General features: G+C 39.9%; 1 protein-coding gene across 1 annotated transcript in view; it reads left to right on the forward strand.

Moving 5' to 3' along the window:
- LOC132820918 (cilia- and flagella-associated protein 47-like) overlaps window positions 1-24,437 on the forward strand; it is a 491,537-nt gene that overhangs the window by 99,483 nt on the left and 367,617 nt on the right. The window contains 1 exon segment of the mRNA XM_060833275.1: window positions 605-770. Coding sequence (XP_060689258.1) covers window positions 605-770 — 166 coding nt within the window.

Consider the following 24,437-nt stretch of genomic DNA (forward strand, 5'->3'; position numbering starts at 1 on the left):
TGGTTTGTGTGCTGTTATGAGTCCTAGTGGTCGTTGTAGTCTGGCTGTCTGTTCAGAAATAAATGCTGGAGGAAACATCACAGAAGCACTTCACAGGAGGCTCCCAAGCACTGAGGATGTCACCTAGACAGGGGATGAAACGTCTGCAACGCAAACTTCCAGCTTGATGAACAGAACCACAACAATGAGCACCTGAGCTACAAATCTTCACACAAACTTTGAACTAAATTCAATCTTGATGGGAATTTGGTATTTTTCAGGGTATAATTTAAACTGATTGGCCTAATTCAATCTATTTTTGTCTCCAAGCAACCAGTTACCCCAGCTACCCCAGTAGCTGGACTACATGTTACATTGTATGTTATTCAGAACACTTGGTGCTGTCAAAAGTATAGTTCACCCAAATCTTCATAACACTGATAAATAGGAGATGTATATGCTTATGATTTTGCCAGGAACTTTAGTGGGATTTCATCTTGGCCAAATGGAGCACTGTTCAGTCTAGTCTGGGTATATTTTATTGGTTGCTTCCTGAGCAGAAATATCACTTAAGATTTTCTAGAACATTTTAAGAAATATGTAATGATAATATTTCTTGCCTTAGGTGGCATCCTATGACTTTAATCTACCCGTCATGATCAATGGCAGTGTGACACCATCTCCTCCTCCAAGTTCTATACCACCTGATCCTTATGATGAAATATCTATAGGTTCTTCTGAAGTACAATTGCTGAATTCTGCTACTCCATCTCGCAGAGTGCAAGCTACCGGTAAGTTCAGTGGAAAGAGAAAATGCCAATGCAAGCATTTTTAAAAAATAGCTTCCAAGTGTGAATGTCTCTAGATGCCTATACCTTAACATGAAATTTGAAACTTATGCTGTTTTGCTTCAAAAACATAAAGAAATTTCAGTGTCCTTCAAAGGCTATCTTGGGAACTAACCTGGATTACCTTAAGAAGGGGTTTGTTATGTTAAAGTGAGTCCATGGATTTACATACAAGCATACAAAAAGACGGGTGAGAAAAATCCATCTGTCCTATCCAGTCCAGTGTGAAAACTAATTATTAAGAAATCAAATCCTTTGCAGTAGTTTTCCTAGAAACTGAAACTAAATTCAAGGATCTGTAACTACCAGAATCAAATTTGTTTCCTTGTTCCCAGAGCAAAAGATTACATCTGTTTTCCTCAAATTCATGGGAAATAACACTGTGGTTTGAATAATAAACTGGCAGCTTATGTACTGTTTCTCTCATGCTTTCCCTTAGATATAGAAACTGCCAGTAAGTGTATTAACAGGCATCTCAAACTTGCTTTTCCCTGCATTTGGCTGTTCCAAATCAAATTCTTTAAAGTTTGGATTGTTAAAAATGTGCATTATATCAAGAGACCTAATCTCTGAATTGGCTGTATCATAAGTATTCTTGCTCCTACTATTGCACTGGAAGCTATAAAGTATGCTCAGAATCCCTTCAAACAGCTCTATAACCCAACTCCCTTGAACCACTTTAGTTACCTCTGATAATCACTAAACCTTTCTGTTCTTGCAGTAAAATCCATACTTACTCCTTCACATGGAAACTTGCCCCACCAACTCTTTTATAATCCCATCAATTTTGGATTCCCTTGTATCCTTGCAAGCACACTTCAGATTCATTTTTTTTTCAAATTATTACATCAGAGTTCTTGATGGAATCGCATATCTGTTAATACACTATTTTCTTCATTCATTCCTTACTGTTAATATATAAAATTTGATTTTTTTGACTGTGTGTTTTATGTCTTTTATAAAGTATACTTTATTGATCCTTGACATTGAAACGCCATAAAATTCCCTCCCATCAGCTGCCTTGTATTCCCTTGACCTAATTTACCATATCCTGTTCTGCCAATAATGAGACATCCTGCACAGATAACCTTGCTATGGGTTTATTTGTTTTCCATCCTCTGTTGTCCTTCCGAAGGTGGAGATTGGCCTTCTTCCTTGATCCCTGAGGAGAATACAATTATTTCTATAATGCTATTAGATCAGGCGTTCTCGAAACTTATCCCTGCAATGATGAAGGAACAGAGATCTACATCCAAGTCAGGATAGTGTGTGACTTTGAAAGGAACTTACAGGTGAAAGTATTCTCACACACCTGCTAGTGTCAAGCATTTGAATATTGTTGTAGGTGTGTCTATCCAGGCGAGTATCGAGTATTCCATGACAATGCTGTGTTATGCCATTTGCACCATCAGGAATTGCATTTGTTGCTGCAAAATACTCAGCCTCTGATCCGTTTTAGGTAGCCAAGGTACTTAAGTAACTTGTCCACTTGAATTTTGTTTGTCAGTACTGACCTCTAGAATGTTAATTGTGGACATCTTAGTAGTTAATGTCATTAAATGTAAAATGGAGTTGGTAGGATTTATTGTTTGAAATTGTCTTTGCTAGGTACTTCTGTAAACATATGCACATGTGAAAAGGAGCAGGAGTAGGCCATCTATTCCCTAGTCTGTTGCATCATTCTATGGTATTTTGATTGATATGATTGTGGCCTCAGCTCTATATTCTCACCTACACCCAATAACCATTAACTCCTTTGTCAAGATTGAGTCTACCTCTATCTTAAAAATGTTTATATGATTCCACCTGTACCGTTATCTGGAGAGTTCCAAAGATTAATGATCCGTGAGAAAGATATACCGTCTTTACAATACAGAAGAGTTTTTCCCAGACTGGTTTAAAGAAAGATTTTTGACAAAACATTTTTGAACCACCCTTGATTTCTTCTTAGGAACGCAATCCTGATCTCCAAATCTTTCTGTGTGTGTATGAAGCATTGAATATCCCTTTACACCAATGTAGAATCCCTCTGTAGTTTAAATGTGCTTCTCTGCTATGTAACAAACTCTATAATGACAGTAATTCAATGTAAAAACAAGTATTTCGAGTCATAGAGATAAACAGCACAGAAAGAGGCCCTTTGGTCCAACTCTTTCATGTTGAGCAGATATCCTAAATCAATCTAGTCCCATTTGCCAGCATTTCTTCAAAGTATTGTAACACTGTATCACTCATTGAAAAAAGTAAACTGAACTTAAAGTAAATAGTGTCCATTTCCTTCTACTAATATTCTCCATTTTGATCAACTACAATTTAAAAAGATGTTTTGAATATTTGTACAATTTTAAAATTTATCCCAATTATCTACATCTTAGCTGGTGACTGTTCAGCATTAACTGAGCATCAAATGTGGAATTTTTCTGATCCATACATTTAATATTGTAACAGCCAAGCTTGGAGAAAATACATTGCCTCTCCCTTGTCCTACTACTCCACTGTTCACAAGATATATTTAGATGTTTTACCCAGTTATCGATATGGCTAATTACAGTATATACTTTTCTCTATTAGTTGTTACAAAAGATTCTCCAGTTCATCATGGTTTCAGCTGGAATACCCCAAGCTGTTAAACTCTTGGGTATGGAGGGATGAACTGGCTCCCCTTCTTTATTCATCCATCTTCTTGGCTGATTTCGACATAGATTGTTTAAAAAGGTTCCCTTCCTTTGTCAATGCCTTTTTCCCAGACCAAAATGAGCACCCATATTATTTTAGAGTTCCAAGTCATCATGTAACATTGTTGAGAGTAAAACCGACATCAACCAGGTTTCTTTATTAACAACAAGATTATCGATTTATTATTACATATATTAATCTAATATGTTATCTATTGATTATAAATGACTTATTTGGCAAGGATGTAAAGCTGATTGACACAGTTTAAAATATGAATACATAAATATTGATTCTTCCTTCTAAATTATCCAACTCACCAATTAAAAGAAAAATAAAGAAACTTCCTCAGCAGAGAATATGCTTGAACCCGAGATGTTGAGATGCTGAGAAAATATCTTCTCAGGGAGAATAGCTGTTTCAGTTGTTCAGCTTTTACATGGGATGCTTGAGAATCTCTGGATGGCCATAGGCACATAACTTCCAGTAAGTTCAAACAATTAGCTAAATGTCTGACCTTACTTGAAGGAAAAGGAGTTATTTTTCCTTTTAAAAATAATTCCCTGTACCTTGCAGCTATCTTGTTCAGCTCCTCCACGCTCTCAGTTGTGGTTGTACTTGGCCTCGCAGTCTGTCATATTCCTGGTCATGGTACCTTTGGTACCCTGCTAAGTCCCTATGGGTTTACCTTGCGACTCTTAGCAAGCTGTAAAGGATGTGCCCAGCCTTGTATCAATGGAAACGCTTCGTTTATTGGACATCAAGTCCAATCTCAGCACTTTCCTTTGTGGCATGAGGAGGAGATCTTGCAGTATTCCCTGCTGTGCCTTCTCATCCCTGGATACTTGTCTTCTTTTCACCCTCCCACCTTGTATCCCTCTTTGGTTGGTAAGCGTGACAGAGAAAGGGTTTGTGTACAAACTAATAATCATCAGTCATCTCCATTGACTGTTGATTTTTTCTGATTTTATCTTGTGTTCCCATTAATGGAGGGAGTGAAGTTTTAAATGCTTCCATGAGAAATATTTCCCCAAGGATCTTGTGTGTAGTTTCTACTTTTAATGTCCACATCCAGTGATCAAAGTATTTTTTTAACCCTCTCAAATGTTAAGTAAGTCTACTCAGACTACTTCTGAATGGTCTGAAATTTCTGCCTGTAAGTCTCCTGAACTAATCCAGAATAGCCTTTTTTTTCATCTCATAATCTGTTGAAGCTTCTGCAGAAAGCATGGCATAAACGTCATGAACTTTGTCATTCAATGGCTTTGTGAAAGTAGTGTCCAGCTTTATTTTGGTCACCTCAGCTGCTTAGCTATCATTTCAAAAGGAATAGTAACTGCATCTCCATTTATCCAACATTCCAACTTCTTAAATGCTATTTTTCCTTTTATTCTCTGTAGTGCTTTCTGTCTCCACAGGTTCAAATGTTCTGTCCTTTTTTAAATTCCTCTTCTTTTTCCAGCAGCTTCACCTACATCTCAATTCTAACTGATTCAACCGACTTACTATTTGGTTTTCCTTTTTGCCTTTTTCAATTTCAGATGCCCTACTATTACCTCAATTATACCAGCTTTCTCGTGCTCTTCTTTGAATTGCAACTTCAACTTTGGTGCCAGTGATGCTAGTTTAACTTTGGTTAATTTTTGTAAATCCCTCAAGGAACTTTCTTCCTTTCCAGAAAGGCTGGAGTATCTTAAAGAATGGTTTAATAAGCTTCACAAGTTCCCAAGAAATCTTGCATTATAATAAATCCACTTTGAATTGCACATTACTGAGTTTGGTTATGCTGTATAAACGAGGTAAAAACAATGACTGCAGATGCAGACTCTGGATCAATGGTGCTGGAAGAGCACAGCAGTTCAGGCAGCATCCAAAGTGCAGTGAAATCGACGTTTCGGGCAAAAGCCCTTCATCAGGAGGGCTTTTGCCTGAAACGTCGATTTCGCTGCATTTTGGATGCTGCCTGAACTGCTGTGCTCTTCCAGCACCACTAATCCAGAGTATGCTGTATGAACCCCAACTTTATGTAGCAACTGAGGTTGCATGTCTTTGTCTTTGTCTTTCTCTTTCTCTTTCTTATCCCACTGCTGCATTGGTCACAACATATTCTTAAATGTTTTGCCGGGATATCAACTTTGCGAATTATTTTGTTTATTTACATCAGGTTCAGAGTGAAAAGATCCATCAATCAAATTTCTTTAATTCAAAGCAAAATTATTAATTTATTGTTTCAACTCGATATAATCAATGAATATGCAAAGCTAATTAACACACTTTTGAAATAGGAAAGTACAAATATTTACACTTCTAAACAACCCAACATGCACATGTATGCACACACGCATATACACACACCAGTTAAAGGTAGAGGAATTAAACTTTCTCGCAGATTAACTTTGAAAAAAATCTTTGGCCAAACAATTATTCATTTTCAGGAATAAAAACATAAAAATGAAATGTCCATATAATTTTCAGTCTGGAATTCTTGCACATGTAGACAGATGTCACGAGACACAGGTGTTTACCTTAGATTATGCATTTGTCCTTGGAATCCCTTTCCCCACAATACTTTCAGGAGATATCAGGAGGAAGGCTTCTTGATTCTCCTCAGGGTGAATGGCTGTTTCAGTTTGCAACTCCCTCAGAGAACATTGCATATCTCAGAAAGGTGGCAAAGGCTGAGCTGTGGGCATTTTGTCATTATAAACTCCTCAGCTGAACTTCAAATAATTTTGAAATAACACTATTAACTCAGCTGTTTGCTAATATCATGTGATTTCCAACAAGTTTATTTTTAACATGTGTGCGAAGAGGGAGCCTTTAAAAAAATAAATCAGGTCCATGTACTTCCTCAGTATTTAAAATGAATTAATTTTCACAGTCTATTAAATATGAATAATCAAAAATATTAATAGTGGAAATGTTTTTGCAACAATGTTTAAGTGATTCATTAAGGATTGTTATTTATTTAGCTATTTTCTACTTTTTCATATGCAGTATTTACTTATTATATATACTTTCTTTTGCATTTGTTAAACTGCTAAATTGTTTTTTTTCTTGCCTCTAAAATGGATGATCAATTAGCACATTGAACTTTTATCTTTCAGTACTTTATCCACCACTTGAACTCTCAGATACCAAGTTGGAATTCTCACTTCTGCCAGGATACAATGATATGGGTGCTATTGTAGCTGATCCATTTGTAAAAGTACAGTATATCATGATTACATGAACATTTTCTTGTTTTATTTTGCTTTCATAACCATGAAGTGGCATCATGAAGATAATTTTCTTTTGTAATTTGTTTTAGAAAGTTGAGATACACAACACTTCCTCCAAAGAAATAAAGTGGTTGTTTGATTTGGACAGTCAACAAAATTCTACCCTCGAAGATGGCACTTTTAGAATCTTTAATTACTGTGGAAATATTAAACCAGGTGAAAGGCATTGCATTACAATAGGCTTTTGCACACGTAAGTTTTTACAGTAAAATTCATTTAAAAATTTTCTGTAGTAGCTATCAACAAGATATATTTGGTTTTTAGCTGGTGCTGATGGGTCAATTCTCTTGCACAATTACCTGATACAATTTCAAAACCTGTTGGACTATAACCTGGTGTTGTGTGATTTTTAACTTTGTACACCCCAGTTCAACACTGACATCTCCAAATCACAATTTCAAAAATAGTTGTTTCAGTATGTTTTCATTGAATATGAATTCATCGATTTGATCTCTTTTATTTATCTTGAGGAAAACTTTATATTTTGTATTTAAATAGTTGTTTTGCAGTCCTTGTAGTTGGCGAGACAGCTAGTTTGCAATGCAGAGTGATGCCAACAGCATGTGTTCAATTCCCACTCTGGCTCAGGATAATGTGAAGGTCCCAGTTTCTTGACTTCACCCTCACCTGAAGTGCGATAACTCTCAGATTAAAATCATAACCAGTCACCTCTCTCTAATGAGAGAGTAGCCCTATGGTCCTTTGGGACTATGGTGAATTTATTGATCTAGTAGTATGAAGTTTGCTGCTTTAAGACAAACTGTAAACAGTTAAATGCTCACAAAAAATACCACCTGGTGGAGAAGAGGACTTACCATCATGACAGTTTCAAAATTCTACCATATCCAATATTAAATGACAAAGAAAATACTGACTGACGTTGAATTGAATGTCTTTCAATATAGTAGGATCTTTCATCATTTTCAGTACACTATATAAACAACATACCTGCAATATATCAGATATTGTCTATAAGTTTAATATGTCTACCTCCATCAGGAATATGTTACTGAAAATATTTTACACATATCAATCCCCTCCTATCTGTTTTAATTCAGCAAGAATGCATTTACTTTTGTTTTAGTTTTCATAATTTAGAGCCATAAATTCTAGAACACCTTTTGTTAGTCTCTGAACTTTCTCCATGTGGAACTGATGACTTGAATATAGGGGCATGAGATTGTGCTCCATAATTCTGCTGCAAACTATGGAAACCCTGAAGTACAAAATGCTGTGCACTATACTTCTAGTCAGGACTAGTGTAGCCCGCAGTGTGTCCCATACAAGCATGGTATGAGCACCAGGAGCATTTGATGCCAGCAGAATTGTGACATCAATCAACCATTTCAGTTGATTTGACATGTCTTTGAAACTTGTGCTGCGTGTGTCCACTGAATTTTATTTGGTCTCAGCTCAACATGCTTTTAGCTGCAAAAGGAATTCACCCACAGACTTCAATATTTGGTTGAATTTTTTTTTGACTCCTGATGTTGAAACGCTTGTGAAGGAATTATGGAATATTTTGAAGGGGTTACATTAACTGGACTTGTTGCTGCATCCTTACAGGGAGGGCAGGAAATTTGTTAACATGTTCACGGGAAGGCTAAAATAACCATTATTGCTGTTCATGTCTCAGTCTGCAACATGACAGACAAATGATACAGAAACTGCACATAGGCAAAGCTGGATATAAGAGGCTTCTCTACAAAAGGCCTTACTCACTGAGGGTTTTCAGGGTCTGCTGCTCCCAGCTTCACCCCATTTAAGAATTTGAGGACATGAGATTCAGTAAGATGGTAGTCACATAGCTGCTGTCTCCTTCAACAGCATCTGCAGTCTCACACTAGGATAATGTTCTGAAGGTATAGGTTCACATCTCACCATTGCAGCTCATGGAACTTAAATTTAATTCATAAATTTGGAATATAAAGCTATTCCCAGTAAGAGTGGCTATGACAATTGCCATTGAATGTTATTAAGACTACTTGGTTCAGTAGTTTCTTTTTAGGGAAATAAATCTGCTATCCTTATCTAATGAGAGTCCTCACCCTCAATAACTTTTCCTTTAACTCCTCCCATTTCCTCCAAAACAAGGGGGTGGCCACGGGTACCCAGATGGGCCCCAGTTACATTTGCCTCTTTATCAGCTATATTGAATAGTCTGTCTTCATCACTTACACAGGCACTGTGCCCCAACTCTTCTGCTGTTATATTGTTGACTGCATCGGTGTAGCGTCCTGCACCCAGGCTGAAATGGAGCAGTTCATCAACTTCGCCCACCACTTCCATCCTGCCCTCAAATTCACTTAGTCCATCTCTGACACCTCCCTCCTCTTTCTTGACCTCACCACTTCCATCTCCAGCAATAGTCTCCAGATGGATGTCTACTATAAACCTACAGACTCCCATAACTACCTGGACTGTACCTCCTCCCACCCAGTATCCTGCAAGAACTCCATTCTATTCTCCCAATTCCTCTGCCTCTGCCGCATCTACTTGGATGGGGAGACATTCCATTCCCAAGCATCCAAGATGTCCACCTAGTTTGAACAACATGCGCTTCCTCCCCCTGTCACCCAAACAGCCCTACGCTGCACTACCTCCATTCCCTGTTTCACTGATCGAACACCCCACGAACTCCATAAGGACAGAGTCCCCCTTGTCCTTCCCACCACCCCACCAGTCTCCACATCCAACATATCATCCTCAAACACTTCTACCTCCAAGAACGGCATGTTGGCACAGTGGTTAGCACTGCTGCCTCACAGCGCCAGAGGCCCGGGTTCAATTCCTGCCTTTCAGGCAACTGACTGTGTGGAGTTTGCACGTTCTCCCTGTGCCTGCGTGGGTTTCCTCCGGGTGCTCCGGTTTCCTCCCACAGTCTAAAGATGTGCGGGTCAGGTGAATTGGCCATGCTAAATTGCCCGTAGTGTTAGATAAGGGGTAAATGCAGGGGTATGGGTGGGTTGCGCTTCGGCGGGTCGGTGTGGACTTGTTGAGCCGAAGGGCCTGTTTCCACACTGTAAGTAATCTAATCTAACTTCAAAAAAAATTCTTCTCCTCCCTACCCCTCTCAGCCCACCCCTTCCAACCTAGTTTACTGCATCAGGTACTCCTGATGTGGTCTTCTATACATCGGAGAGACTGAATGTAAACTTAGGGAACAGCTTATTGATCATCACAGCTGGGTCCACAGCCGATCGGATATCTCAGTCACTGCCCATTTCAATTCCCCCAACCACTCCCTTTCCAACATGACCATCCTTGTCCTCCTCCATTGCCAAAACAACCACTGCGTCTATTGGAGGAATAACACCTCACCTTCTGCCTGGGCACTCTACAGCCCAGAGGATTCAACATTGTGTTCTCCAATTTCAAATAACTTCCCTCCTCATCCCCCAACTCCCTTCCCAGTCCCTCCCCCTTTTGCCAATGCTCCCTGCCACCAATCAGATTCATTCCTCCCATTGACCCTCAACCAGCTCGTACCCTCTATCTGTCTTCAACTATCCTTACTTCACCACCCTGCCGCCACCTCCCCCTTTATCTGCAGCTCCCCCCATACCCACCCCCAGTCCTGGCTTGCTGTGTTCTTCCAGCCTCCTGCCTCTCTACTTTGGATTCCAGCATCTACAGTTTTTTAAAAAATCTCTAATCCTTATCTAATCTGGCCTAAACATGACTTATAGTCATTTCTGAAATGGCCAGCAAGTCACTCAGTTATGAATAGGCAACAATTTGACACTCCACGACAGAAGTAAAACAACTAACAGCTGTGCTGGAGAAGCACAGCAGTTCAGGCAGCATCCGAGGAGCAGGAAGATCGACGTTTTGGGCAAAAGGCGTCCAGTCTCCCCAATGCAGAGGAGACCATCAAAGTTTTACTTGCACGCCCACCAATGTAATTTATTGTATCCGTTACCCCTGATGTGGTCTCCTCTACATTGGGGAGACTGGAAGCCTCCTATTAGAGTGCTTTAGGGAACATCTATGGGACTTGCGTACCAATCAACCACACCGCCCTGTGGCCCAACATTTCAACTCACCTCCCAGTCTGCTGAGGACATGGAGGTCCTGGGCCTCCTTCACCGCCGCTCCCTCACCACCCGACGCCTGGAGGAAGAACGCCTCATCCTCTGCCTCGGAACACTTCAACCCCAGGGCATCAATGTGGACTTCACCAGTTTCCTCATTTCCTCTTCCCCCACCTCGCCCCAGTTCCAAACTTCCAGCTCAGCACTGTCCCCATGACTTGTCGTACCTGCCTATCTTCCTTTCCATCTATCCACTCCATCCTCCTCTCTGACCTATCACCTTCATCCCACCCCCATTCACCCATTGCACTCTTTGCTACCTTCCTCCATCCTCCTCTCTTTTATCTCTCCACCCTGCCTGTATTCCTGATGAAGGGCTTTTGCCCGAAATGTCGATTTTCCTGCTCCTCAGATGCTGCTTGAACTGCTGTGCTTTTCCAGCACCACTCTAATCCAGAATCTGGTTTCCAGCATCTGCAGTCATTGTTTTTATTCTGTTTTTACCTAGCTGTGCTGGAGAGTTCACTGAAATTCTTTTGAGTGAGGTAAACAAATTAAAGTAATCCAAGTAGATTATATCTACTGGATGACCTTCGTTTATTTACCTCATTCAAAAGAATTTCAATGAAAATTGACATAGTCACTCTTACTGGGAATAGGCCTTATATTCCAAATTTATTTAATTGTGTATAAGTTTCATGAGCTGCAATGGTGAGATTTTAACCCATATCCCCAGAACCATTAGTGCAACACACTAGGTTATTCATCTAGTGACATTGCCACTATGCTACCATCACTCCCTACAGCTAAATTGAATTTAACTTTCACTCTGTAGTCACCTGATATTTTGAATAAATTTTAAAGTTTGCTAATCGCTCTGTGGAGAGTGATGTTAAGAGTGGGGTGGTTGGGCGTTGTACTTTAAGGACCCACAAATATTTGTACATTATTTCTGTGCTTGTCTACTTTTCAGAGTGCCCAGGCAAATACAGATGTGAAATACCTATGTTTATTAATGAGGACAGAATTAGCCCATATCGAGTAATTACTTTGATTGGTGTTATACACATCCCAAAATTGTTCATCGATCCCCCCTTTGTGATCTTGAACCCAGTTCCTCTGGGCACGGAGATATCAGCAACAGTCCAAATTACTTGTTTGGACTATCTAAGGTTGGATTTTAATTTATATTCCTTTAATTTGTTCAACTTTGAGCATGAATCTAAGCATGATTTGTGTTATTATTTTACCATTGACTTCATCAGATGACAAAGGAACTATTAGAAAAGAAACTTAAGATAAAGAGAAAATCTGAGAGCACCTGAGATTTGAAATAAATATTTCAATATTTACAAGAGATATAATTAATGTTTTGCATGCATGCAGTTATCATGTTTACCTTGGTTTGCTCTTTGAAAGTTTTAAGGATCTGTTTTGTATATGGGACTCTGTTTATGTAGTGAAATATTTCAGGGTGACCAGGAATAAATAGATGATTATAATATAATTTGGCAGTCCCTCATGTGACATTTATAACCACCTTTTACAGATTCTGATGCTATTGCTTACTTCTAACAATTCATAATTGATCTTCAAAATCTGGCGATGCCTTAACTTTTTGCAAACAAACTAAATTTGTGTCATAAATTTGAGCTATGATTATTTTGGTAACATTTGATTATAGATAAAATCTTTGAACTCGTGTCACAATTTCAACCATTTGTTGGTAATCAGTTGAATCATGCAAAACATTTTTTTAGAAATGAAAATTCTGTAATTCAACCCTCTTATGCCTGAAAAATTACATGTTTTCATAAAAACATTGTATTTTCATAACTTTAATTGTTACATTTTTGGGGGAGGAGCTTGGTTGTTTGATATCTTGATTCATTTATTTACTTGCAAAATGTAGCCCGTGCCATGGATCCATGATTAGACTTCTCCAGTTTGATTAATCTGTTAGTGGCAGATGAAGTAAAATTAACTTGGCACTTTTTTTTCCAAAAGGAAAGTCATGTATATTAAAAAAAAGCTACTTGTTATATCTACTTGTATTCTTCAGATTTCAAGCACTCTAACTGTTGTAGAACAGATGCAGCCAAACAGAGGCAGAAGAAGGGAAATAGATTGTAGTGTTATGAACAGTATTGTTTGCTCTTCCTCTCTTTCCATAGCTGACTAACACAGATCTACCTCTTCTTCCACTCTACCTCATCTTTAGGTTCTATCTTTTGTCCTTTATCTTCCATCATTAACTCACCTGTGTTTCCAACTAAATTACCAACTAACATATAAAGCTTTTCAGCGATAGTGCAATTATACCAAACAGTGAAGGAAAGGTAGGGAGAGAGGGAAGGGACTAAATCAAAATGGAATTTGAGGGGGAAACAAGGCACTTCACCCATTACGGTGCCCACACTTCTTCCAACTCAAATTAATTTTCCCCCACTCCACAGAGTTCTCAAAATCTGGGAACCCCACTCAAGGTCAGCCAAAATTCACAATCAATCCCCAGTCTTCCTAAACCGAACACTATCCTTAGGCAAATTGTCTTTCTTCATCCGCCCTCTGATTTAATCCCTTCGTTAATTCCTTTCTTTGAAGAACTTGATTGCTTGTTTTGTATCTTCTTTCTTGGTTTGGAACTATATTCTTGACATGGAGGCAGGAAACAGGAGTTGTTTCCTTTAGTCAGAAATCAGTGGAAAACCGACTAAAGTTAAGATTTTTGAAGGGGTGATCCCTTAATTGATAAGAGAATGCATTTCTTGCCCATTAGCGTCAGTGGAACTGGAAAAACAATGGATAACATGCATGTGGGACTCATTTAGACACCCCAGAACAGTCTTCACTGAGGCTGCTTGTCCTGATGGATATTCTGTGGTCTATGCTTAAGCCTTCTGCAGAACCAGAGGGAAGTAAGATGTCGGAGTGGAGCAGAAGATATGGGTTCCAGGGCAGGATAGCCAAATGCTTCATCCTGCCAATTTAGATTGCCCAATGAGGGAGAGAAGAGCAGGAGGAGGCGTGCTGCAGAGTCGTGTCCCCCTGGGCTTAAGTTCCACCTGCTCCAAAGATGTGTAATGACATCTCTCAACAGATTGATTAGAAAACATCTACGCTGTTCATTTTTGTCAGGGCTGGCATTAATGCCTCAAATGAAATTCTGCACCCATTGTTCTTTCCAAGTTCTCCTCTCTCTGTTCCCATTTTCGGGGGGTCGTGAAAATCCAGCCCTTAATGTTCTATTCAATGTTACAAAACTCTGTGGAGTATCTTGCCAAAAGCATCTTCCCCCCTTCCATTTCAATAAGTGGATCGGGTTGCTGTTGTTGTTCTGAGAATTGGCGGATGTGGTCCTTAGACGAGGAATATCTGTAATCACTGGATTTTAAAACAAAAATCCATAATCAGTTCGTTCACAAAAAGCTTTCTAACCAAGTAATTAAAAATGTTCAAATAAAAGTACAATATTGTGGCTGTTGAAATCTAAACTAAAAGCAGAAAGTGCTGGAGAAATCCAGCAGGTAGAGTATCTATTGGGAGAAACAGTTTAAAATCTAAAGATACTGGAGTTATTTGACTTGAAAGATTAGCTCTGTTTTTGTCTCCACAGATACTGCCAAATGTGCTGAGTTTCTCTAGTACTTTCTGTTTTTATTATTAAAATGTTGCTGTGCAAGTGGATTCCCCATTATCGTTCATTGGCAAGGTAGGTGGACCACAATACCTATGCACGTTGGTGGCAACATTCGGACACACAGCTTCTCCTAAAAAAATACTTTATGCAGATTTTATTTATCCCTTGTTGAAGTAAAAATATTTAAATTCATTAATAAAATTCAAGCATAATGTTTATTTTAAGAAAAGCATTCAGTCCTCATTACAGGTTAATTGAGTCAAAAAGTGCACAGAATGAATTCGATAAAAACAGTTGAGTGAAAGAAAAATAACTGCTGTCTACAAGGAAGTGAAATGAGATTTCATGACTTTCAACCAACTCTTGCTCTAGAAGGTCAATGGATTTTTACTGCATGGTAAAACTGCAATTTCCTCCCATTATTTCTGATGGAACACTTTCTCAAAATTGGATATAATTCCATGTCAATGACGCTGACACAGAGTCATAGAGATGTACATCATGGAAAAAGACCCTTTGGTCCAACTTGTCCATGCCAACCGGATATCTTAATCTAATCTAGTCTCATTTGCCAACATTTGGCCCAAATCCCTCTAAACCCTTCCCATTCAGATACCCATCCAGATGCCTTTTAAATGCTGTAATTGTACGAGCCTCCACCACTTCCTTCAGCAGCTCATTCCATACATGCACCACTCTTTGAGTGAAAAAGTTGCCCCTTAGATCCCTTTTAAATTTTTCCCTCTCACCCTAAACCTGTGCCCTCTAGTTCTGGACTCCCCCACCCCGGAGAAAAGATGTTGACTCTTAAGCATTTTCATGCTGCTCATGATTTTATAAACCTCTATAAGGTCACACCCCAGCCTCCGATGACGAGGGAAAACATCCACAGCCTATTCACCCTCTCTTTATAGCTCAAAACCTCCATCTCTGGTAACATACTTGTAAATCTTTTCTGCACCCTTTCGAGTTTCACAACATCTTTCCAATAGAAGGGAGACCATAAGTGGCCTAACCAATGTCCTGCACAACTGCAACATAACCTCCCAATCCTATACTCAGTGCTCTGACCAGTAAAGGCAAGCATGCTAAACACCTTCTTTACTATCCTACCTACCTGTGATGCTAATTTCACAGAGCTATGAACCTGTACTCCAAGGTCTCTTTGTTTAGCAACACTCTCCAGGACCTTACAGTTAAGTGTTTAAGTCCTGCCTGATTTGCCTTTCCAAATTGTAGCACCTCACATTTATCAAAATTAAACTCCATCTGCCACTCCTCGGCCCACTGGCCCTTCTGATCAAGATCCCATTGTACTCTGAGGTAACATTCTTTGCTGTCCACTACAGCACAAATTTAGATGTCATCTGCAAACTTACTAATTATATCTCCGTATCCAAATCATTTATATAAATGACAAAAAGCACTGATTCTTATGGTACACCACTGGTCACAGGCTGCCAGTCTGAAAAGCAACCCTCCTCCAGCACCCTCTGTCTTCTACCTTTGAGCTAGTTCTGTACCCAAATAGTTAGTTCTCTCTGTATTCCATGAGATCTAACCTTGCTAACCAGTCTACAATGAAGAACCTTGTCAAACACCTTACTGAAGTCCATATAGATCACGTCCACCACCCTGCCTTCATCAATCCTCTTTGTTACCTCTTCAAGAAACTCAATCAAGTTTGTGAGACATGATTTCCCATGCACAAACCCATGCTGACTATTCCTAATCAGTCCTTACGTTTCCACATATATGTAAATCCCTTCCCTCAGGATTCCCTCCAACCACTTGCCCACCACCAATGCCAGGCTCAATTGTCTATAGTTCCCTGACTTTTCCTTATCACCTTTCTTAAATAGTGGCACCATGTTAACCAATCTCCAGTCTTCCGGCACCTCACCTGTGACTACTGATGATATGAATATCTCTTGATTGCAAGGGCCCAGCAATCACTTCCCTAGCTTCTCATAGAGTTCTAGCATGCACCTGATTAGGCCCTGGGGATTTAGCCCCCTTTATGCATTTTTTTTAGATTAGATTACTTACAGTGTGGAAACAGGCCCTTCGGCCCAACAAGTCCACACCAACCCACCGAAGCACAACCCACCCAGACCCATTCCCCAACATTTACCCCTTCACCTAACACTACTGGCAATTTAGCATGGCCAATTCACCTAACCTGCACATTTTTGGACTGTGGGAGGAAACTGGAGCACCCAGAGGAAACGCACGAAGACACAGGGAGAATGTGCAAACTCCACACAGTCGGTCGCCTGAGGCTGTAATTGAGCCTGGGTCTCTGGCGCTGTGAGGCAGCAGTGCTAACCACTGTGCCACTGTCCCACACCTCCTCCTCAGTAATATGGACATATTTCAAGATGCCACTAGCTATTCTCCACATTGTATATCTTCCATGTCCTTATCCATAGTAAACACTAATGCAACATGCTCATTTTGTATCTCCCCATCTCCTGCGGTTCCACACATAGGCTGCCTTATTGATCTTTGAGGGGCCCTATTCTATCCCATGTTACCCTTAATGTTTTTATAGAATACCTTTGGATTCTCCTAAACGCTATTTGCCAAAGCTATCTTATGTCCCCTTTATGTACATCTGATTCCCTCTTAAGTATACTCATGTAGGAGTATACTATCTCTGGATTCTTGTTACCTCATTTCTAAAGCTTCCCATTTTCCAGCCGTCACTTTACCTGTGAACATTTGCCCCCAATCAACTTTTGAAAGTCCTTGCCTCATACCATCAAAATTGGCCTTTCTCCAATTTAGAACTTGAAGTTTTAGATTCCGTCCCTCCTTTTCCATCACACTTTTAAAACTAATAGAATTATAGTCGCTGTCCCCAAAGTCCCCCACTGACTCCTCAGTCACCTGCCCTGCCTTATTTCCCAACAGTAGGTCAATTTTTGCACCTTCTCTAGTAGGTGCATCCGTATACTGAATCAGAATTTTTTTTTGTACACACTTGACAAATTTCTCTCCATCTAAACCCTTAACACAATGGCAGTCCCAGTCTATATTTGGAAAGTTAAAAACCCCTACCATAACCACCCTATTATCCTTACAGATTGCTCAGATCTCCTTACAGATTTGTTTCTCAATTTCCTGCTGATTATTGGGTGGTCTATAATAAAATCACAAAATAGTGATCATCTCTTTTATATTTCTCAGTTCTACCCAAATATTCCCAGAATACCCTTAAGTAGTGCTGTAATGAATTGAATTTATTGTCATATATACAGAGGCACACTGAAAAGCCTTGTCTTGCGAGCAATACAGGCAGATCACAGAGTTAAGTAGCATAGATAGTAAATAATAAGTAAACAGCGGCAAAAACAAAAACACAGGTACAGGCAAATGCTAAGAGTTTATGAGTCCATTCAGTATTCTAACAACAGTAGGGTAGAAACTGTTTTGAAACCAGCTGGTGCGTGTGTTCAGGCTTCTGTACCTTTACCCTGATGGTAGAGTTGCAGAAAAACATTGCCAGGGTGGGATGGATCTTTGAGAATGCTGGCAGCCTTTCCTTGACAGCAGGCCTGATAGATGGATTCTATAAATGGGAGGTTAGCCTTTATGATTGTCCAGACTGAGTTCACCACTCTCTGTAACCATCTCTGACCTTGAATGGTACAGTTGCCATACCAGGTAGTGATATATTCAGACACAATGCTCTCAATGGCGGCACCTATAAAAGTTGGCAAGGGTATTTGCCGCCATGCCACATTTCCTCAGCTGCCTGAGGAAGAAGAGACGTTGTTGGACCTTTATAACCTACGTGTCCACACGAAGAATCTAAGAAAGCTTGTTGTGGATGACCATTCCTAGGAACAATACGCTAAAACTTGCCTGGAAATGGGAAATGAATGCTGTCCGACAGAGCGCCACCCGTGAACAGCTGTACTTCCTGCATGAATGCCTAAGAAAACAGATACCACCTCAATGTCTTCGATACTAACCTCCCCTTAACACCCCACTAGCCAAAAGGATAGCAGAGCAAAATGGCTGCAGAATGCTCAGAGAAATTATTAATGATGCCCACAATAGACTCTGTAAATACAACCGGGAAATTTTGCACCAAACATCTTTACTCACTCATGCAACAGACCATGAATGGACAGATGCAATACAACAAGCCAGACCGCAATAAATACAGAAAATGAAAAACCTAGACCTGCATTAAAAAAAAGACAAACTTACACAACGTAACAACACTGACAACACAGAAGCATTGATAAAAAAAAACTTATCTGACAGACCCTTAACAGACACTGAAAAAGCCGCCTTAGTAAGAGCATTAATTTACAACTTCCAGGATGTGGACAAGAAAGATTTCTTCGCAGCATTAGAAACAACACTGAAAGATAACCAACTCACAGAAGAAACCCAGCAAACCATCAGACAGACAGACGCACCAACATTAAGTAGGGAAAAGGAAGGAAACACACTCAATACACAAGAAGGGAAAGCACTAAAAAGATAAAATAAAAACATAGTTATCCTACCTGCGGACAAAAGATGCTTAACATTCATTTTAAATCAAAGAGACTACTATGAAAAAGCAAACCCACTTCTTGCAGATACCAACAAGTGACGATAGACCCGACCTTTCAATTAGAGAACCAAATCACAGCCTTATTCAAAAAACTTAAGAAATCTGGAGAAATAAATAAGACCAACTTCCAAAAAATGAAACCAGATGGATCCAACATGCTTTTGCGGATTACCCAAAATTTACAAACGAGGAGCCCCCCCCCGCCCTCAGACCCATAGTCTTGCTACCTGGAACATCAACTTACAGATTGACCAAGGAGCTACAGCAAAGACTAAAACACTTATTAGAAGACTCACGCCACTCCATCCACTCCACCCAAGAATTCCTGAAAACCATTAAAGACACCAAGATAGAAGAGGATGAAATAATGGTCTCCTTTGGTGTAACAGCCCTGTTTACATCAATCAACATTAAGCTGGTCAAGGAAACACTGACTACAGTATTAGAAGACTCAAAGACACATACACCAAACACCACCAACTTCATCAGCAAGGACAGTATCGTCAAGCTAGTGGACCTATGCCGTATCACCCACTTCACCTTCAACAACAAAATCTACAGACAAACCAACAGAACACACATGGGATCTCCGATATCAGGGTTCTTAGTAGATACAGTAATGCAGAGACCTGAACAAACAGCTCTGCCAACCATCCAATGCAAACTCTGGATCTGCTATGTGGATGACACCTTTGTCATCACTAAATGAAACAAGCTAGAGGAAACCTTCAAGACCACCAAGAATACCCTTACTGGCAAAAAATTCACTAAAGAGGATGAAAATAACAACAAACTGCCATTCCTAGATGTCACAGTAGAGCAAACAGCTGATGGGGAACTTCAAACCAGTGTCTACAGAAAAACAACACATACAGACCAAATATTGAACTACAGAAGCAATCATCCCAACATTCACAAACGAAGCTGCATCAAAACATTATTTCAACAAGCCAACACACACTGCAGCACAGAGGAACTTCGAAGAGCAGAGGAAAATTACCTCTACAGCGTATTCAAAAGGAATGGGTACCCAGTGAACACAGTCTGCCAATTTCTCATCAATAAACCCAAACAAGCAGACAAAACACATTAAGAAACCCTAGCCACTCTGCCCTACATCAAAGATATCTTGGAAATGACTGCCAGACTACTCAGACCCCTGGGCATCATGGTAGCCCACAAACCCACCAACACAGTAAAGCAGCAGCTAATGAACTTGAAAGACTCTATACAGACAACAAGCAAAACTAATGTCATTTACAAAATACTGTGCAAGAACTGTAACAAACACTATACTGGACAAACAGGCAGAAAACTAACCACCAGGATACATGAACATCAACTAGCCACAAAACTACATAACTCTCTCTCACTAGTATCCTTTCATACAGAAAAGGAAGGACACCACTTTGACTAAGGCAACACATCCATCCTCGGACAAGCCAAACAGAGACACACGAGAATTCCTAGAAGCATGGCATTCCAACGGAAACACTATCAACAAATACATTGACTTGGACCCCATCTACCACCCCCTGAGAAAAAGAACAGGAAATGTCATCACCATAGCAAATGACATCACCAATCCAAGGAAACCCAAACATAGAAAGCAGGAAACACCAGCAGTCCTTCGTCTGGAGGCTCACTGAAGATATAACCTGGTATTGTGATGAAACGTCAGTGAGCAAGCCTATATCCACTTTCTATACTCATTCCACCTCTGTGCTATTAATGTGTTGGGGCATAAATAACATCCTGCCAAAAATCAATAGTGAGTTCCTTGGTTTTGCCGGCATTGAGAGCTAGGTTGTTCTCAGTGCACCATTTTTCTAGGTCTTCCATCTCCTATCTGGAGTCTGTTTCGTCGTCATCGAGATTCGATGGTGGTGTCATTAGCAAACTTGTAAATGGCATTAGTCTGGTATTTGGTGATGCATTCATGGGTATACAGTGGGTACAGTAGGAGGCTGAGTACACACTCCTGGGGGCTCCAATGTTGAGTGTTAGTGAGGATAAAATATTGTCCCCAGTCTTTACTGATTGTGGCTTATGTGTCAGGAAACTGAGAGTGGGGCTTAATCCAAGATCACTAAGTTTAGTAATCAATCTTGAGGGGATAATAGTGTTGAAGGCTAAACTGTAGTCAATGAGTAGGACTGTTCTTGGTGTCAAGATGTTTTAGGGAGGAGTGAAAGGCAAGTGATATGGCATCTGACGTGGATCCTTTGGTCTGATACGCAAATTGGAGTGGGTCAAGAGTAGTGGGGAGGCTGGAGTTGATTAATGCCATGACCAGCCTTTCAAAGCACTTCATGACCACTGAAGTTAGAGCCACTGGGCGGTAGTCATTGAGACATGCTGCATGAGCCTTCTTAGGCACAGGGATGATGCGGCCCTCTTGAAACAGGCAGACACGTTGGCCTACTGCAGGGAGAGGTTGAAGATGTCCAAGAAGACCTCTGCCGGTTGATCTGCGCTTGCTCTGAGTGCACGGCCTGCTACTCTGTCTGGTCCCATTGCTTTCCTTGGATTCACATGAAGTAAAACTGATCTGACCTCTGATGCAGTAACTGTTGGGATAGGTTTGTCAGGACTTGTCGGAATTGGTGTTACCTCTCCGCCAAACCTCTGCTCAAAGTGAGCATAAAACGCTTTGAGATGATTTGGGAGGGATGTGTCATCATCTGCTGTCTTTCACTGTCTCTTTTCAGAACCTGTGATGTCATTCAGTCCTAGCCATAGTCGCTGGGTGTCTGTCTGGGTCTCTAGTTTGGATCAGTATTCATCCTTGGTTGTCTTAATGGCTCTGTGAAAGTTATATTTGGATTCCTTATATTTGAGTAGGTCTCCTGATCTGAAGGCCTCACGCCTGGTTTTTAGCAGGTTGTGCATGTCCTGATTAATCCAGGGTTTCCTGTTGGGGAACATCCAGATTTACTTCCTTGGTATACAGTCCTTCACACCAAGTCCCTTAGAGAGTCCCCTATTGCAATCAATTGCTTTGAACCTGATGGGCCTGCTTGTTACATTGGAGCATTTCTTGGTACCAGAAACGTGGCTGTTTGTGCTATGTTCCCCTTAGAGTCCACTACCCCCACATTTTCCAAAACATCATACTTTTTGAGATGGGGATAGCCACAGGGGACTCCTGCCCTACCTGCCTCCCTCACCTACCTTTCCTGGAGGTAACCCATCTACCTGACTGTATCTGCAGCTTTTCTCCACTCCCTTCCAATGATAGCTGTACATCACACCCACTAGGTCCTTAAATTCCTATTGCCTCAACTGCCGCTCCAACAGATCCATGTGGTCTAATAGGATTCACAATCTAACACATTGCAGACGTAATCATCAGTAACATAGAAACTCTCCCTAATCTCTGACATTGGACAGGAAGAGCGCGTCACTCTACCCAAGGCCATCTTTGCTCTTTAACATTCTACACACCCAGAAAATAGAACTTACTGCTCTAAAAAAAAAGACTATGTTCCAGTTATACTTTTAAAATTTAATCAAGAGACAGATCTCAATAAAACATGTAATCAAAAAAGAACTCAGGTTACTCACTATTGTCGATTTACAGCGAGGTTACACCTAAAAACTATGCACATATCTTCTGCCGTGCTCTGAGCTTTCACACACAGGTTCCTCCAAGATCAGCTGTGATTTTGCTGTTTGTTAATTTTTTCTCGATACACTCCGATGTCCAGAGATACTTGAAGTCAAACAGCAAAGACAGTAACTGTGCAGATTCCCATCTGTGTCAGACAGCAATGTTGGTTTCTTTCTCTGACCATGTGCTCGTTGCCTTTGTGTGTCTTCCTCCTTTTTAAAGTGCCATTGTTTTGATCTTTGGTGTGAGTACAATTTGAGTGTAACTGCACAATTAAGATCATGGGAAAATTTTCTGTTTATGATACCTGCCTTTTATTTCAACATTTTATTTACTGTCAGTTTTAAAATGGCAAGGATATAAAATCATGATAGGTGAAGGATATACTCATTTTTCCAGAATAATACAGAGTGATCCCTAAAACACCAGTGAAAATCTAGACTATCTGGAACAAACACAGATGTTTGATTTGCTATGTCAGCATAAACCACTGGTTCTAATATTATGCTGTCTGTAGTGTTATGCCCTAATTGTTTTAAAACAACCTTTCCCCTATTTAGCATTTCTTACAGTTAGGTTTGCATTACTAAACATTCAGAGTTCATTGAAACCATAAGCCTTTGGTTGTTTTGATTTATATATTTACTGTTCAGTGTTTTATTTTCTAATATTTTACTTTAAGTTCCAGTAAAATGTGCTGTTACAATGCTTGTGGAAAATGTGTGAAATATAAGGTTGAACATTTATAATGTTTGCCCTGCCTCGATTATGCCTGAAAATTGTGATGCCACATTTAGAATTAATAAGGGAACTTCTCATGTGCAATGTCATAGGAGTGGCCAACTTTCCTAAACATGGGTCCAAAAGTTTGATAATGGCACTCCTTTATTCAGATGCAAAATATGTGTTTCGGTATTCAATATGGGTGCTTGCTCATTTCATTTGTAAGTATAGCACCTGCGATATTGTTAACAGAAGAAAGTGGCTCATGCCTGAGGCTGACATATGAATAGGGGCCTTAATGCCTGTTTGAGAGCTATATTTTACGTTTTAAGTTGAATAGCTTTTAAGTGGCTGCTGCAAGCCGCCACCAAATACATGAGTTTAAGAACTTGAATGTTAATCAGTGAAGTGCAAAATTCCTTCACATGACTCCAGTGTGATTTTAATCAGTTCCTCCCTCCCAATCACTTTCCCCACCACTAAAATTCTCCTCTCCTTCCCAGTCACTTCGCCATCCTTTCCCACGCAGTTCCATCTCACACAATTCTTCACCTGACATCAATGCTTTACGCTCCCTCTTGATCACTTCCTCCAATAAGCTACCTGAGCGTTATTTTTGGCAAACTTTACAGCAGTTGTTTTTTTTAAAAAAGTCACAATTCCTGTCTCAGGGATCAGCATCTGAAGCTTTATGCTTTACCTTGATTCTTTGAATTTTATGGCTAGATTATCTTAACAGCAACTGCTATCTCTCACCCCAATGCAGTATTTCATTGAAATTGATTTTGATCTCACAAAGACAAGTAATCTGCTATTTGTTGGAACATTGAATAACTTTGTTGAAGTGAGTGGAGAATATGTCCAGTAAGCATGTCTATGCATTTTCAATATCATTGGATGTCCCAAAACACTTTCCAACCAGTTACATGCTTTTAAACTCAGATTAGCATTATATTTATTGTTCGTTCATGTTCTGTTCAGCTGTAATTTAACTTGTGTATGTAATAATTTATTCTGAAATGTTAAATAACTTATGAGTGATGTCTTAAAGGGGAATTATCATTTCTTGT

Source organism: Hemiscyllium ocellatum, chromosome 12, assembly GCF_020745735.1.
Source record: "Hemiscyllium ocellatum isolate sHemOce1 chromosome 12, sHemOce1.pat.X.cur, whole genome shotgun sequence".
NCBI lineage: Eukaryota > Metazoa > Chordata > Chondrichthyes > Orectolobiformes > Hemiscylliidae > Hemiscyllium > Hemiscyllium ocellatum.